General features: G+C 43.3%; 2 protein-coding genes and 1 pseudogene across 6 annotated transcripts in view; 1 reads left to right on the plus strand and 2 right to left on the minus strand.

The window, feature by feature from the left end:
- The first annotated feature begins 1,268 nt into the window (after positions 1–1,268).
- On the plus strand, positions 1,269–4,901 carry FANCD2OS (FANCD2 opposite strand). Its single transcript, XM_045529739.1, has 2 exons — positions 1,269–1,290; positions 4,251–4,901. The coding sequence occupies exon 2, from the start codon at positions 4,259–4,261 to the stop codon at positions 4,793–4,795; it is 537 nt and encodes a 178-aa protein (XP_045385695.1). The 5' UTR covers positions 1,269–1,290; positions 4,251–4,258; the 3' UTR covers positions 4,796–4,901.
- Positions 4,902–5,952: 1,051 nt separating this feature from the next.
- The window catches only part of FANCD2 (FA complementation group D2), a 51,890-nt gene continuing 41,322 nt past the window's right edge, over positions 5,953–16,520 (minus strand). For 3 of the 5 annotated variants that reach the window (XM_045529741.1, XM_045529740.1, XM_045529743.1), the window contains 9 exons: positions 16,208–16,330; positions 15,280–15,373; positions 14,586–14,657; positions 13,541–13,579; positions 12,500–12,574; positions 11,545–11,619; positions 8,784–8,930; positions 7,511–7,606; positions 5,953–6,238 (listed from right to left, as the gene is read on the minus strand). In XM_045529741.1, coding sequence (XP_045385697.1) covers positions 6,164–6,238; positions 7,511–7,606; positions 8,784–8,930; positions 11,545–11,619; positions 12,500–12,574; positions 13,541–13,579; positions 14,586–14,657; positions 15,280–15,373; positions 16,208–16,330 — 796 coding nt within the window. In that variant the 3' untranslated portion in view covers positions 5,953–6,163. Of the gene's footprint in view, positions 6,239–7,510; positions 7,607–8,783; positions 8,931–11,544; positions 11,620–12,499; positions 12,575–13,540; positions 13,580–14,583; positions 14,658–15,275; positions 15,374–16,207; positions 16,331–16,520 lie in introns of those variants that run through there. The other 2 variants (XR_006729773.1, XM_045529742.1) reach the window with 2 other exon arrangements.
- Positions 9,326–10,738, minus strand: LOC123623063 (annotated as a pseudogene).

Below are 16,520 nucleotides of genomic sequence, written 5' to 3' on the forward strand. Positions count from 1 at the left end.
TCTCATCATTCTCTGCCCCTCTCTCCATTTTCTGACACTCCCTCCAAACTTCTCCACTTACCCCTTCTCCCATAGGTGCACACACAGTAGGCACACACCACAGGTGCACACAGTGGGCATCTGACAATTCTTGACCGATATCTAAAGACTCTGGTCTTCTAAACCAGGATCTCAGTCTGACACCATCCTCAAGCCCTCAGTCTCTAACTTTACCCAAAAAACTAGATAAAAGGTGACAACTCTAATTTGTGCTGTGTTCTCTAGTTCTCAAAGTACAAAGGCAATTCTGGGTATATAGATGGGCTATTAGTTAATTCCTCCCACACTTACTGCACACTGCTAGGTACTGTAATAATTAGGCACTTGGGATACAGGTATCAGCTAGGTAGACTCCTCCCTTTCCTCAGCCATCCAAGGTTAATTGTTTGAAGTGATAGTAACAAATTTGTCAAATCACTTTCACTATGGCAAAAGTGCAAGGGTTTTTGTTTTGTTTTTGAGACAGGGTCTTTGCTCTGTCTCCCAGGCTACAGTGCATTGGCATCATCATACCTCACTGCAACCTCAAACCTGGGCTCAAGTGATCTTCCTGCCTCTGCAGCCCCAGTAGCTGGGAGTAGAAGCTTGTGCCACAACACCCGACTAATTTTTCTTTTTTTTGTAGAGACAGGGTCTTGTTCTTGCTCAGGCTGGTCTTGAACTCCTGGCCTCAAGGGATCCTCTGCCTTCCAAAGTGCTAGGATTACAGGCATGAATCACCCCGCCCAGCCCAAAAATGTGTTTTTCAGTATTGTAAATATGAGACATAATCGTCCTTTTTGAGATTTGGAAACACTTGTGTATCTTTCCCTTGCTCTTAACAGGAAAGCATTTATAAATTCTGTCTCCTTGCACTGGGATCATTCCAGTAGAGCAACAAAAGCTTTCAGGGCTCTAGATCACTCAGCTGAATTCCCACTGAACAGCGTGTAATGAGTAGAGACTTTTAACACTAACTACAGGTCCTGATACTTTTATGCAGGTTCCCGACCACAGACTTCTTAAGTAGGGATGTCTGTCCTCTGTGACCGGATCAAAGGCAGCCCTCCTGAAGCTGGGGTCCTGGATGGTGTTCTAAGGAGGTGGGGGGTGGGGAGTCCAGCCCTACCACTCCCTCCAGCGGGGCACCTGGAGACCTCACCCTCACCCCCGTGGCTCGAGCTAGCCCGTGGTCCTGGGTCACAAAGGCGGTTGCCAGGCGCCGGGTGGAGAACAGATGCTCTGGAGCGTGCAGCCCGCGGAGTTCAGCAGGTGAGCCCTTGGCCCGGATGGTGGGATGGTGGGACCGGGCCTGGGCTCCCACTGCCTCCTCCGCCTCGGCCAGTCGTTTGGCTCCCGCCCCTGGCTAGGAACCCTGGGGGAAACAAGTCCCTCCTTCTGGCGGGGAGGTGGAGCTACTCCCGCACTCCCGGGCAGCTCCAGCTTCTCAGGATCCGAAGTTTACAGTTTGCGAGGACCCCAGCTGGTCTTTTCCGCTACTTTCCCCTTTCCCAGGTGGGGAAATTAGGCGATGGGGCTCCTTGGACGGGGAGGAGCCGTATGAAGGGGAAGCGTTTTCGGCCAGGAGAACCAGGTGTCCCCTATCTAGGAGCTATTACAGCAGGTTGAACAGACTTCCTAGGTTCTAACCCTCCTGGAGTGGATGACGGTGACTGTGGGTAGTGGGGATGGAGTGAACCATCTTTCTTAAACCTTGTGTGAAGGGGTGCAAAGACCTAGGGTCAGAAGCCTTCTCATCCCCTTCGTTCTGCTATATATTTAGGCTGCACATTGGACAAAGTCTTTTACCTCTGCCTCTATTTCCTGTTAGGATAAGTCAAGAAAAAGATTTTGGGATTAAACACTTTTTTGGTCTTGTTTTTTTTTTTTTTTTTTTTTTGAGACAGAGTCTCGCTCTGTTGCCTGGGCTAGAGTGAGTGCCATGGCGTCAGCCTAGCTCACAGCAACCTCAAACTCCTGGGCTTAAGCGATCCTCCTGCCTCAGCCTCCCGAGCAGCTGGGACTACAGGCATGCACCACCATGCTCAGCTAGTTTTTTTTTCTATGTATATTTTTTAGTTGGCCAGATAATTTCTTTCTATTTTTTTTTTTTAGTAGAGACAGGGTCTCGCTCTTGCTCAGGCTGGTCTCAAACTCCTGACCTTGAGCGATCCACGCGTCTCGGCCTCCCAGAGTGCTAGGATTACAGGCGTGAGCCACCACGCCCAGCTTTTTTGGTCTTTTATGCTCGGAGGCGTTAATATTCTCCCCATCCCCACCTTGCCATGGCCATGTACCAGAATAGCCCTGATCTTGGCTGTATGCTCTAAAGGTCAAAATATCAAGCATCAGAAGCCTCTCATAGGCTGTTTGGAATAACTAACTGTCCGTTGGGTGTCAGTTTCTCATCCTAAGGCAGCCCAGATATTTAAACACTTAATAATTTGCAAAGAACACATAATAATCTGCATAGGTTATGAGAAACATAGCAGGTGGAGAAAAATCAACAAATCCCCTTTCCACTAACCATTATCAGGGACAGGTCTTCTGATCTGAAATGTCACCAACAGTTCTTTTTTTTTTTTTTTTTTTGAGACAGAGTGTCACTCTGTTGCCCGGGCTAGAGTGAGTGCCGTGGCGTCAGCCTAGCTCACAGCAACCTCAAACTCCTGGGCTTAAGCGATCCTACTGCCTCAGCCTCCCGAGTTGCTGGGACTACAGGCATGTGCCACCACGCCCGGCTAATTTTTTTTCTATATATATATTTTTAGCTGTCCATATAGTTTCTTTCTATTTTTTAGTAGAGACGGGGTCTCGTTCTTGCTCAGGCTGGTCTCGAACTCCTGAGCTCACACAATCCGCCCGCCTCGGCCTCCCAAGTGCTAGGATTACAGGCTTGAGCCACCGCGCCCGGCCTACAGTTCTTTTTTTAAAATGAACTTTTCTGTCTCACAAACTGTGGTGGAAATGCCAACTTTTCACAGCATTTCTGGGGCAATTCCTGGATGGGATAGGATCAGATCTGCCACTGTTACCTTTTGTGGGAGAAAAATGGGCAGAGAAATACACTTGGCTGGAAAGAAAAGGGATCTGCTATGCTCCCTAACATAATAGGCAGGTGTTTAAAAATATTAGCTTCTCCTGAATTCAGCAAAACCCCTTAAATACCGACTGACAATTTTGAAGTAGAAATAATGGAAAATCCAAATTCTACTTGAATAAACTTTGAGTTAGTGATAACTTCACAGCTCTTTATCTTAAAAAAAAAAAAAAGAAAGAAAGAAAAAACAAGGTCTCCCATAGATGAAAAAAACAAAACAAAACAAACAGAACAAAAAACAATCCACACCGAGAAAAACAAAAAAACTTTAACAATTTTTAAAGATTGGCCTTTAGAAAAGTTTTTCCCTCCCAGCACGTGTAAATCCTTTGAGGTGGTACATAAATAGCCCAGGGTGGAGAGAGCTCCTCCCTTATGCTAGAAAACACAGAGGCTTTTAGGGCCAAGAGTAGACTGTCTGCATAATGAAGAATAGGGAAAGCTAGAGTTGCCTGAAAGGAACAGCATAAGTTCTCAAAATATACAGTGCAAGAGAATCCCCTTGAGGGTCTGTATAAATGCAGATTGCTGGGTCCCACCCCCAGAGTTTCTGTTTCTGTAGGTCTGAGGTGGGGCCCCCAAATCTGCATTTCTACCAAGTTCCCAAATGATGCTAACGCTGCTAATCCAGGGATCATACTTTGAGAACCACTACTATAAAGTACACAGAGTTAAAGTCACAAATATTTTAAGATGTGACTTTTCTGAGCTTCTTTTAATCTCTAATAATAAGGTCTCATTATCAAGTTCCAGCTGCCTCTGCCACCTCAGAGGCATAGATTCTGTCATAAGCTAACAGAGCTAACAACATAGCATAGGTTCTAATGGTGGACTGGGTTAGTCCATTTCAGACAAATCCATTTCCTTGTCAGAAAAATGGGTTAAAACCTACCTCCAGAGGCTTATGAAAAGGTTTAATAAAGCTTTAGTCCACATAGCAGTTGCTAGATTCAATACTTGTTATCATTCGCTATTGTCCTTTATAGAATTACTAATACCCTAACACCTGTTGGAATCTTTTAATGAGAACTGCAGATTAAGTCAATAATGAGAAAGAGATGGGAATGTGAACCGCCATGCCCCCACCAAAAGCATGCCAGGGAAACACCATGTTCTGATTCCTCTCCTTTAGGACTGTCAATGGCAGGATACCAGCTCTGGTCACCATGGACCCCACTGGACGAGAGCTTCCAATGGCTGCGGCACACAACACCTACACCTTCCTCCAAGCACCCCTTTAGGGCCTCCCCCTGCTTCCCACACACCCCTTCTGACCTTGAAGTACAGCTGTGCTTTCAAGAGGTCACTCTAGTCCTAGACAGCTCATTCCTGGAAACTGGAGTGAGTCCCAAGTTACCATGCCATACGTCAGAGCTCCAAACCATGAACAACAAGAAAGAACTGGTCAGGAAGCCCCAGCCCGTTCGCCTCAGTGGAGTGGATTCTGTCTTTGGCAGGGTCATCACAGCTCAGCCACCAAAGTGGACCGGGACCTTCAGAGTTTCAGACAAGTCAGCCTTTTGCAAAATCATTAGCAGGGAGCATCAGTGGCCCACTGGACTTAAGGAGCCTCAGATTCAGATGACAGTGACTATGTGCAAACAGATGCTGCGCTCTATCCTCTTGCTATATGCAACGTACAAGAAGTGCACCTTTGCCTTGCAACACTCCAAGTAAAGGGTCTCCATTTGATTCCCAGTTCTTCACACCGTACTCTTTGGTATATGTACCTGAAGCTTACAGAAACCTGCCTACATAAACAAAACTGTGACACTGCCCCAGCCATCTTGCTTTTCTGTCAAGCAGTGACCATCTGGGAGCCCCTTCTCTCCCTTCCCCTTCAAAAAAGGGCTAGTGATACAGAGCAAGGGAGAACACTTCCATTGTAAATCAGAACCACCATTTAAAAGAGAGTCAAAACTAGCATTCACATGTACATGTGATAAAGAACCATTAAACAAACCATATAAACCAATGAGCCTACTGTGAACTCACTTAAACACCAAAAACCATAAGAAGCTGGGAGAGCAAATGGGTGTCCGGGAAAGAGATGTATGGGTTTCTATGTACCAGAAAATGAAGGGGTCAAATAACTTTATGTGGGTCAAGGATTAGTTTAAAAAACAACCTCCTCCCACCAAAAACAACAACAACAACAAAAACCCTAACCAGCTACACCCTAACACTATTAGAGTATAAAAGTGGGTAGAAATATTAACAAATATTAAACAGTATTTACAGCCTGGCAAGACAAAACTTAGTAGCAGCACTGAAACTAGACTTTCTGGCAGAAGACACAAAAGTGCCCATTTTAGCTGAAGAGTACTCCTAATGTTCTATTTCTAATAAACTACAAGTAATTTTGTAGCATTTTATAACTAGATTATAAGCATAACTTAGAACAATATGGAAATAAACATTATATATAAAAAGTCAACATGAGTTTGATGCTGCCTTTTCCCCCCTCTTATACTAACAAACCAACCAAAAAATTTAAATAGCAGCCAAAATATTCCTTTTGACTTCCACTGGGCATTGACAAGAGGTTCAAGTCACTCCTCCAGAAAGATCACAAAGATTTTCCATCTCGAAGTTTATCCTTATAATAGGAGACATGATTTTAATTGGCAGAACTATGTTAGCACCTGTCTCCATTATTTCTCTGCACAAACCTCAACTCAATTCCATCTAATCCTTGAATAATGAAGGAAATCCAGAAAGAGAAATGAGTTAGCTGAGATAGAAGTTAGAACAAAATTTATCTGTAAAAGTGATATAAGCCTAAATTCTATCATAAGCCAAAGAGTTTCAAAACTAGCTCCTAAGGCCCAGAATCACAACTCAAAGAGTTTTTATTTTATAGCGTAGCATTGCCGTGTTTATCCAAACTAATAAATAATGCTACAGGGGAAACCTGGGTCTTTGATGTTAGACAATCTATGAAATCCACAATTAAGTTAAGGCAAACAGCAGATTTCAAGCCCTGAACACAAAATGGTCATACGATGGCACAGATGGGGAAGGGAGCAACAGTCTCTCTGGGGTCTACTCGGAGTCATCATAAATTTCATCACTATCTTGCTCCTTTTCTTCAGCATTTGCTTCATCTTCTTCACCATCCTAAGAGATAAAGGACAAATAAGTATTTTAGGTCACTGCTCTGGGTGACCCCATGAATACAGCTCCCACAGGATGTACAACTCTACTGTTATCATTGTTAAAACAATGATAGATTTTAAACCACACATTTTTAAAATGAAATCAGAGTCTCCCCTATTTTTTTTTTTTAAAGAGGTGGGGTCTTATCATGTTGCCCAGACTGGTCTCAAACTCCTGGCCTCAAGCAATCCTCCTGCCTCTCAGCCTCTGGAGTAGCTGGGATTATAGGCAACAGCCACCAACTCCAGCTTCCCATTCTTCTTGACATTGTGAACGCTAAGCTAAGACCACAGAAGCAGGTCAGTCATTTTGATACTGACTCATGCCATGCTGCAACTAAACCAAATTTGCATGATTTTTAAATAAGCCACAGCCCTCCACCTTTACTGTATGTGCATAACATAGGAACAAAGTACTAGTGTACCTCAACAGGAATCCACAAAATTCTGTCTGGTTTGCAACTCCAGTATGGGGGGTTTGCTTAGGAGAAAGTACCAAACTAATAGGATATTGTCTGCTTCAAATTCTCTATGAGAACAGACAGGAGGTATGTCATACAAATAAAACAGAGGACCATGTAAATAAAAGGGCTTTTCATACTAAACAATCTTTCACATCAGCCTCAAATGCATGATAGCGAAGCCCCCCAGCAAGGGTTCTTAAATCTGAGCTTCTTGGTGTCCATAATCTACCTGAATTGTGCCAAAATTTTATAAATATACACATTTTTATTTAGCTTTCTTTAAATTCTCAAAAGCATCTATACCCACAGAAAAAAATAAGGACCTATATTCTTATTTTAGTCCTGTATGGTAGCAGCTTCTGACTCTGCTTTGGCTTTCACATTTCTATTTTTGTATGTTCAAACATGTTCAAATGGTTTAACTCATTCCTCTCAGCACTCAGAATACTTTGACTTCTTCTTTTCTCCTTTCTAAAATGGTTTCAGATATGAATTCATGGAAAATAGGAGGCTATAATGGAAGGGAATTTTCAATTTCTTAACATTTGCCCCAACTTGAGATACTCATGAGCAACTCTAAGATTTTGTGATTGTTTTTCTCGGCTCTACAAAATTATGTAAGCACAATAGCTTTTTTTGGAGGGAATGGAGAGGGACATAGAACTATTTGATAATAAACATAAGGGAAAGTTCTGCTCTCTCTACCAACTCAGAATACTTAACAAAATGCAACCACCAATGCCAGACCTTGGGGCCCTTTGCAGAGATACCTCTGTTATTTTGCTTTTGGAGACCTGGGATGACATGTCATCCTCACTCTCATCTGCTGTGCTCTCCTGGGAATTCTGGGATATAATCTCTTCACCCTAAATGTGAATGGACCAAGAAAAATGGTGGGTTATAATGATTACATTTGGGATCTCAGGGAGAAAGGCTGAGTTTACAGGCAATACAAAGGAAGATATGCTAGCCATTGAAAACATGGTCAAACATGGACACCAACTTGTGATCCAGCATCTAGAGAAGGTGTACTCAACCTCAGGTTTCTGAGATGCCTGTGGCTCTCATATAATAAGTAGTCCTACAAAAGGTTCATCTTTGTATTCTTGTATCATGCGAGATTTTACAAGGCTAGATTGTATTGGTGACTCTTTCAGTTAATGTTGAACATGGATCTAAGATTTCCTATAATACCTTAAGGTATATAAGCACCAACATGCCAACCATGAATGGCTGTGCAGAGGATGAAAGATAGTACAGTGAAGTGGTTTAAGAACATGAACTCTGGATTAAGACTGTTTAGACTCAAACCCTGGCTTCACTCACTTATTGCTGAATGATTTTATGTAAACAACTTAACTTCTCTGGGCTTCAGTTTTCACAAAGAAGCAATAGTACCTACCTCATAGGGTTGATGCAAAAAAGGATGCTAATTCTCCATGGTGCTATTCTTTTTGTATACAACTAATTATAAAACTCAAGATACAGTAAGCATGAATGAGAAGGGCTTATCCCCTATTTGAAAATTGCTATAATTACAAAACAGTATCATAAGCAATGCAAGATTTCAGCTAGACAATTGAAAGACCTTAGAAATGTTCATTTGTTAAAATTAGCCAGAGTAATTTATAATTTCAGGAGTGTGATAGACTGGCTTAGGGAAAAAATAACCAAAATAACCAAACAAAGACATGTTTGTCCACAAACAAAAATGCTATTATAAAAATCTACCCTCGGTAGGGCTTAAAAGTGCCCCTCTGACTGTGGAGAGAGGTTTGTACTGATCTGGTGTCTTTACCTCTGAGGCACCATTTATATCAATGGCACGTTTTGGTGTCTTCGCTGCTTGGGATGAGGGGCGCAGCCTGTGACCAGGACCCATAAACAATGTACCCTAACTTTAAGAGCTAAATAGCCAAAGACTTAAGAAAAAAGCAGTCTTACTGAGAGAGCAGAGCTTAGGTTACCCCCATTACATACCCTTCTGATGTTCCCACAAAGAATAGGAGTGGAGGATTACTACTTGCAGGGCCCAAGGCTTACCTGCAAGTCCCGGTTTTTGAGATTGCCCAGCCAGAAAGCCTCTCTGCAATTGTTAAGGATGAGCATGGCTTTGACTCTGCAAACTAACAGCTCCAGTGTCTTTTTTAGCAAAGGCACATGTTTGGTGAGTCTCATGTCCTGGTGAATCTGAATAGAAACAAATACACCCATCTCATGTGAGTTTATCATGCCTTCACACTTCCTATACAGAGCTTTTTGAATTCCTAATATCTTAAACACTGAATAAGAACATAAGCCCTGTCAATATGGGCCAGAGATGTATTCCATCAAAGAGCAGTAGTTCGGCGGAGTACTTCAAAGAGAATGGCAGCTCAAAAGTTCAGAGCCTAGAAGACATACCACCAACAACTCTAGCTCTTCCTCATTACCTCTTATTGACCAATCATCAATGTATTTACCTAAAATCCTGTTTGTTTTTATTTTTCTTAAAGCCTTTACTTTAAAACATGATGGAAAAAGTCTTACCTGTACACAGGAAAAATAAAACAAGATCACCACTGAGTGAAAACAATCTAACCAGAAAGCTTTAATACCTGTCAGCTAACGTTGAAGCTGAAATTCTGGGAGTATGACATGCTGCAGAGCTGAAAGGAGTGGATAATTAGTACTCCTCTCCTTTCTCACCTTCTCCTTCAACAGAATCTGTATCAACCTCCTCATAATCCTTCTTAAGGGCAGCCATGTCCTCATGGGCTTCAGAAAACTCTCCTTCCTCTATTCCCTCACCCACGTACCAGTGAACAAAGGCATGCTTGGCATACATCAGGTCAAACTGCGGTCCAGGCAAGCCCAGGCCTCAGCAATGGCTGTGGTGTTGCTCTCTGTACCACACAGCTCTCTGTACCTTGGCCAGGTCACCACCAGGTACCACAGTGGAAGGCTGGCAATTGATGCCAACCCTGAAGCCAGTGGGATACCAGTTCACAAACTCAATGCTATGCTTGGTCTTCATGTGGCAATGGCAACACTGACATCTTTGGGAACCACATCACCACAGTACAACAGGCAGCAAGCCATATATTTACCATGGCAAGGGTCACATTTCCCCATCTGGTTGGCTGGCTCAAAGCAAGCACTGGTAATCTCTGCTACAGAAAGCTGTTCATGGTAGGCTTTCTCAGCAGAGATCACAGGGGCATATGTGGCCAGAGGGAAGTGGATGTGGGGATAGGGCACCAGGTTGGTCTAAAATTCTGTCAGATCAACATTTAGGGCTCCATCAAATCTGAGGAAGCAGTGATGGAGGACACAATCTGGCTAAGAAGGCTGTTTAGGTTAGTGTAGGCCAGGTGCTCAATACTGAGGTTTCTACAACAGATGTTATAGATGGCCTCATTGTCTATCATGAAGGCACAATCAGTGTGCTCCAGGGTGGTGTGGGTGGTGAGAATGGAGTTGTAGGGCTCAACTATAGCTGCGTAAATGGAGAATTCCACCTTGGACTATTTGCCATAATCAATAAAGAGACATTCCATCAGTAAGGAGATGAACCCAGAACCGGTTCCCCCACCAAAGCTGTGGAAAACCAAGAAGCCTCGAAGACCTATGCACTGGTTGACCAGCTTGCAAATTCAGTTCAAGACAAGGTCAATGATCTCCTTGCCAATGGTGTAGTGCCCACAGGCATAGTTACTGGCAGCATCTCCCTTGCCTGTGATGAGCTGCTCAGGGTGGAAGAGCTACTGGTAGGTACCAATGCGAACTTCGTCAATGACTATGTGTTCCAAGTCTACAAACACTGCCCTGGGCACATGCTTGCCAGCATCCATCTCACTGAAGAAGGTGTTGAAAGAGTCATCTTATTCCCCAGTGGTCTTGTCACTTGGCATCTGGCCATCAGGCTGGATGCCATGTTCCAGATACTAGAACTCCCAGCAGGCATTGCCAATCTGGACACCAGCCTGGCCACCATGGATGGAGATGCATTCATGCATGGTGGCTACAGGTTAGGAGGAGAAGGCAACAGAAGCAGACACTGGGTCCTGATTACTGTTCCCAACAATCTAAGAGTCAAGGTAAGTAACGCACTCTACCTAAAATATCCTTGAACATATATTATACTGACATTAAACAACAGAGAGTAGCTTTGTTTAGCTGAGAGAATCCTTAAAATTCTACCAATCAGCACCTTCTACACTTAGAACCAGGACAGCAAGTAAGCAATAGGAACTGGATCGAAGAATCAGTTGGTTTGCCACTGACTACAGAACTCTAGGGTTCTCTGTTCCTTCAGACAAAAAGTGACAATGGCTCAACAACTATAAGAAGGCTTCAAGTGGAAAAGTCTTTTAATGCTAAGATGTTCTCACAAGAGACAGATGCCTTCCTTGACAAGTAAGTACCACAGCTGAAAGCCTCTAAGATAGCTGCTGTGGAGCTGCCTCCTATCTCCAGCAGAATTACTTACATTACAGTCCTTCCACCCAGATGACTTGGTAGCAGTAATACACCCACCAGCCTTCTATATCTCTCACCCAAGAAGAGCTTCTAGAGGAAATAGGGCTGTGGAGTGAGAGTCAAATTTCAAATGCAGAAATTTCCCTTAGATGATTATCAAATCTCAACCAACAACTAAGGATTTAACTGCTCTGAATGAACTGTCTTTGGACAGACACAGTCCCCGATATAAAGGCTCAAGGATAAAAAAGGAAGCAGTAATTGTAGCCTGTGGATCTCCCAATAGCAATGGTAGATTAAGCCAACAGGCAGGCTGCTGACAGGACCTGCATCCCCCTCTTACCTTGGAATGCCCACACAGGTGATGAAGCAGCCTTGTGTCCAGCTGGAAGGTTTCCAGTAAGCTCAGAACATCTTCCTATAACCAACAAAATTCATAAATGCTATATGAAATGTTCTAATTTCATTCTGGATGCAAGATATCCTTGCAACCAAGGGCTCCAAAGAGGATCAGCTCTACAGTTTCTTGACTAAGATGAAAATTATCTTCATTTGGCCCTTAAATAGGAGGAATGCTGGCTACCTCTTAGTCTCAACCCTCCCACTTCTGTCCCTTGTGTAAATCTGAGAGTTATAAGATCTGGATTTTAGTTTTAAGTAGGTTACCATGTCTCAGTTTTCCTATCTGCAATATTAGGATAAAATACTACCTTCTCTTTCTTATTCAGAGTTATGAGGGACCAACCAAATATGGTGAGAGTGTTTTCCAAAGTTCAATTTGCTAAATATTTATACAAAATTATCTGTTTCTATCCTTACTTTACTATTGTAGTCCTGGGTGCCATTTGGCTAAAAAACTATCAAGACTATTCATTACAATAGCAAAGGCTATTATGCTACAAATGAGTTCTTTTTTATTTTAATCATTCCTGAGAGTAGACCTAGAGAAGCACAAAGGAAAAACCAAATGACACACTGATACAAGAGGTCCTAGAAGTGCAGCAGCACAATCATATCAAACTAACAGGAACCACCTCCCTCAGGTCTGGAGTATAAGTAGAAAGGTGGGTTTGAACCAGAGTGGGTCTGAAGAGTTCAGCCTACTTTGTAACATTCAGTCCTATTTGGGCATCTCTGGCTACAGCTGAAGTGGACCAGAGGTGCCCAAGTAGAACTGTAACCCAGAATATGGGCTAGGCGACTGCTCCCACCCCCAGCCCCAACTCAGAAGTCACCACGGACATATCTTCTGAGCAACTCCTCAGAAGATGTCTTTGCTCTCTTCTCTCAGCTCTTACCCGGTGTTTTCTAAAACTGAAGTCTAAGAGCGGCATACATTGCTTCAGAAATGCTTCCACAAAGAGACGTCCATACTGAAGAAAAGAGACACGCTGGTCACCTTTAGCAGAGGTCTTTCACCTGAAAGGCCCCTGTCTGAGGCAGCATAGCATCACCCAGCCCAAGGGTTTTACTTTCTTATTTTTACATGTAAAAAATAAATTGGGAGGGGTCCAAAATTTGGAGAATGTAGTTTAATGCAAAAATTAGATGGGCCTACCAACTAAGCCCCAGAATTAGGCAGACTTACCTACCCTAGACAGAGCCAATTGACAGGGACTTTGTTCAGCTTAAGAGTGAGAGCATAAAGGAGTAGAGGGGAACTCCAGCTCCCTGAGGATAACTTACTCCCAAGAGGAAAACTGAGCTGAGAAGGCACATGGGACCAATTTCCAAATTTCCCAATCAGATAAATCACTCCCCTCCCTGACTCACCCATCTCCCACACCACGCCAGGGTGAAGTGAGCAAAGAGGGAGAGAGGCCAGGAGACAACAAGAACAGGATGCCATCCGCTTGGAAGGAAATGCTGGGAGCAGGGAAGGGCATCCTCCCCATTCGCTTTACCATCCAATCTAGGGCTATTCTCACATGAGAGGAGTTTGGCAGTTATCAGGATATCAGATCCCACATCCATGAGGCCACTTCACAGGCTTTAAAAAAAGAGGAATCATCCATTCCTCCTTCCTCTCTGTTGCCTGGGAAGGGATGACAAGGGAGGGTGACTACCGCTCCTAAACTCAACTACCCTGAAGCCACTCCTCCTAGTTCAAAGATTTTGACCAAAAGTTTTCAAACTCATGGGAAAATTGGCTTTTCCAGTCACTCAGCTAGTGTGGGAAAACATTTCCATTTGCTGTCCCTAAACTACCACCTGTTTGTGTAGATTCTGGAGACTCTGGCTGGTGGGCAAGGTATCGGGCAATTCATCTCAGCTGAGGCACTCTCTAGAATGATCCACAGGAAGAATAAATACTAAACAGGGTCCAGTAAATGGCTCACCTTCAAACACACATGCAGAACAGGACGACTATCAAATACCTGGAGAGGTGAAAGACAAGAAACCAAAGCTGAGTCCTGCTCCTTTGAGCACCCCAGCCTTTTTCCTACTGTGCAAAGCATAGCTCTGGGTGCTGCAGAGAATTCTAAAATGAAGAAGGCATGTCAACAGTTAAATTAACTACAAAGCAGAATAAAGTAATCACCACAACTGAAGTTCAAGAAAAGGAAGAGAGGAGCAAAGCGTAACAAGAGACTGACTCCAACTAGGGATGTTGAGAAGATGGCGTTATTAAAGATCCAAAATCTTGATATGAAGCCTTAAGACTAGATGACAGAGGTAGAAAGGAGAGATAATGACATTCTAGGCTGAGGGAACAGCCTGAGCAAAATGATGGAGCAAGTGAGAACACAGTGTCTTTAAAGGATAACGAAGGCACTCAGGGTTGGAAGAGGAAATATGCTCATTTCATAAAGGAACCAAGGGAAGGTGAAAGAAAGTGGGGGGCTGGGCGCAGTGGCTGACGCCTGTAATCCTAGCACTCTGGGAGGCCGAGGCGGGTGGATCGCTCAAGGTCAGGAGTTCGAGACCAGCCTGAGCAAGAGCGAGACCCCGTCTCTACTAAAAAAATAGAAAGAAATTATCTGGCCAACTAAAATATATACAGAAAAAATTAGCCGGGCATGGTGGCGCATGCCTGTAGTCCCAGCTACTCGGAAGGCTGAGGCAGTAGGATCACTTAAGCCCAGGAGTTTGAGGTTGCTGTGAGCTAGGCTGACGCCACAGCACTCACTCTAGCCAGGGCAACAAAGCGACACTCTGTCTCAAAAAAAATAAATAAATAAAAGTGGGGGAATTACAGGTGGGAATAAAAAGGATACTGCCTAGGAAAAGAAGAAGGGTAGAGAGACAAGGGAAGAAGATGATGGGGGGAAAGCAGGTCCTAAGGAAGTATGGGGAGAGGAACAAGGAGAGTCAGTTTTGGAAGCCAGGACCCTTGGTTTCTGCAGTTAGCTGGTGAGGTGGGTTAAGAGCCCCCATACTCACCTTTATCAGGTTGATGAGGACACTGAAGTCTCGAACAGCCATGTTCCAATAGAGGAGCTTCTCTTCATGAATCTGAGGGCAGCCAAATATACAGGCACCTCAGAATCATAGCCAAATATTTCTCTTACTGTACTCCTACTAATACACAGTTCTTGAATTACATAGCTATTCACAGCTTTAAGCCAATTATCCTTCCAAAGAGATGTGGCAACCAGTGCACCCACAAGATGGTTCTGAGGCCTGCACATATCATGATAACATTAGAATATCTTATAAAGACTTCCTAAAAAAATGATTCCTCTTTAGTAATTTCCAAGTAGGTAAAAGCCTCTGCAACATACCGACTAGCCATCAGATCTCTGTGGCTTCTGATTCCCTATGCTAGCCCTTCCTCTCAACAGTCTAGCTCAGTTCTCATTAGCAGGCTGCCAAGGCACACAGCATCTCAAATAGGCTGGCTTACCTCATGCCAGCCAGCAAGAGGCAAACTGGGCAGTAGCCAGGGAAAAGAGCACCCAATCCTCATCTCCAACTAGAGGGGAAGGAAATTAAACCAGAAGCTCTTTGAAAAGAATCCTGGATCTCAGTAATATAAAAAAATATCTTAGGAGATACCCTGGACCCAAGAAATAGAAGAATCAGCAATTTCCAAGTAATCCAGAGTCCACTTCTGGGAGTGGAAGTACCTACCCACCTGCTGCGAGTCTGCTGCTGTGCCAGCCTGAAGACCTCTCACTGTCTTCTCTAGTTCAGCCATCATCACACGGAAGAAAATGACAAAGGTGTGCCTAGAAGAGGGCAAAACCATGCACATCCACATCATGATGCACTGCTTAGAAAGAACATCGTGGGAAGAAGCCAGAAACCAAAAGTAATTTCCTTCCCCAGCTCTGAATGTCCTTTCACTAAGGTCCACTGTAAGAGGATGGGGGAGAGGAAAGGATTCAGAAATGAGCCCAAGAAGATGGACTGTCAAACAACTTAGAATTAACTTTATGAAAGAAGGTGGTATGGTAGTATAGAAAAAACAGTCATATAACGATGAGAATATCTGAGTATGAGTCCCAGTTGTTTATTTTATTGCCTGTGTAAGCTTGAGAAGCTCCCTCTAACCCTCATTTTCCTCAACAGTAAAACAGGGATAATGATACCGATCTCACAGAATTATCAAAAGGATCAAATGAGATAAAGACTGTGAAAGTGCTTTATAAACTTAAAAGACTACAAGTATAAGATAACTATTGGTATTCTGAGACACAAAAGTACATTAAAGTGAGACATACATGATTAGTTACAACAATCACCTTGTTGTTTTAAACGTGGTTAAAATATTGGAAAAATAATCTGAAGTTGAAAGGATGAAAATACGGATAGAAGTTTGGTTACTAAATATCCATGGCCTTTGATGACTGTAACTACTGAAAATTCATTCTTGAATAAGGTCCTCTCATATGTGCTGGCTGAGAGGCCCTTGGAAGGAATGCATAGTAGCCACTCTTTGTGGAATGAATGATTGTGTCAGAATTAGATGAACAGTAAGGTAGTTATTCAGAAACTACATACATTGCAGTGTGACTGTGATCCCATCTTCAAGAAAGAAGTAGAGTCAAGAACTCCCTTACCTGCTCAGTGTAGGGAATGTGGAGGCAGATGCAGCTTTCGGAGAATTGATCAGTTCTGGGACACCAACACCAGCAATCTCCTCTATGGCCTTCAGAACACTGCCTGTGTGCTCCAGGTAGATACTGCATTGAGAAGCAAACAAATATTTGACTTACTGATCAACAAGGTAGGATACAATGGCAGATTCCTCTACTTCCTCTATGAATTGATTTAACAATGAGGAGTTATCTGACAGTATAAAACAGAACTAGAGGATCTTAAGATCCATATATTCCAAATTGTGTTCAGTTTAAACCCACTTCACTGCTTTCA

Source organism: Lemur catta, chromosome 18, assembly GCF_020740605.2.
Source record: "Lemur catta isolate mLemCat1 chromosome 18, mLemCat1.pri, whole genome shotgun sequence".
In the NCBI taxonomy this organism is placed as follows: Eukaryota; Metazoa; Chordata; class Mammalia; order Primates; family Lemuridae; genus Lemur; species Lemur catta.

What these genes read in the sequence shown, in the direction of transcription:
- FANCD2OS (XM_045529739.1), top strand. Translation starts at nt 4,259, where the DNA reads ATGGCAGGATACCAGCTCTGGTCACCATGGACCCCACTGGACGAGAGC.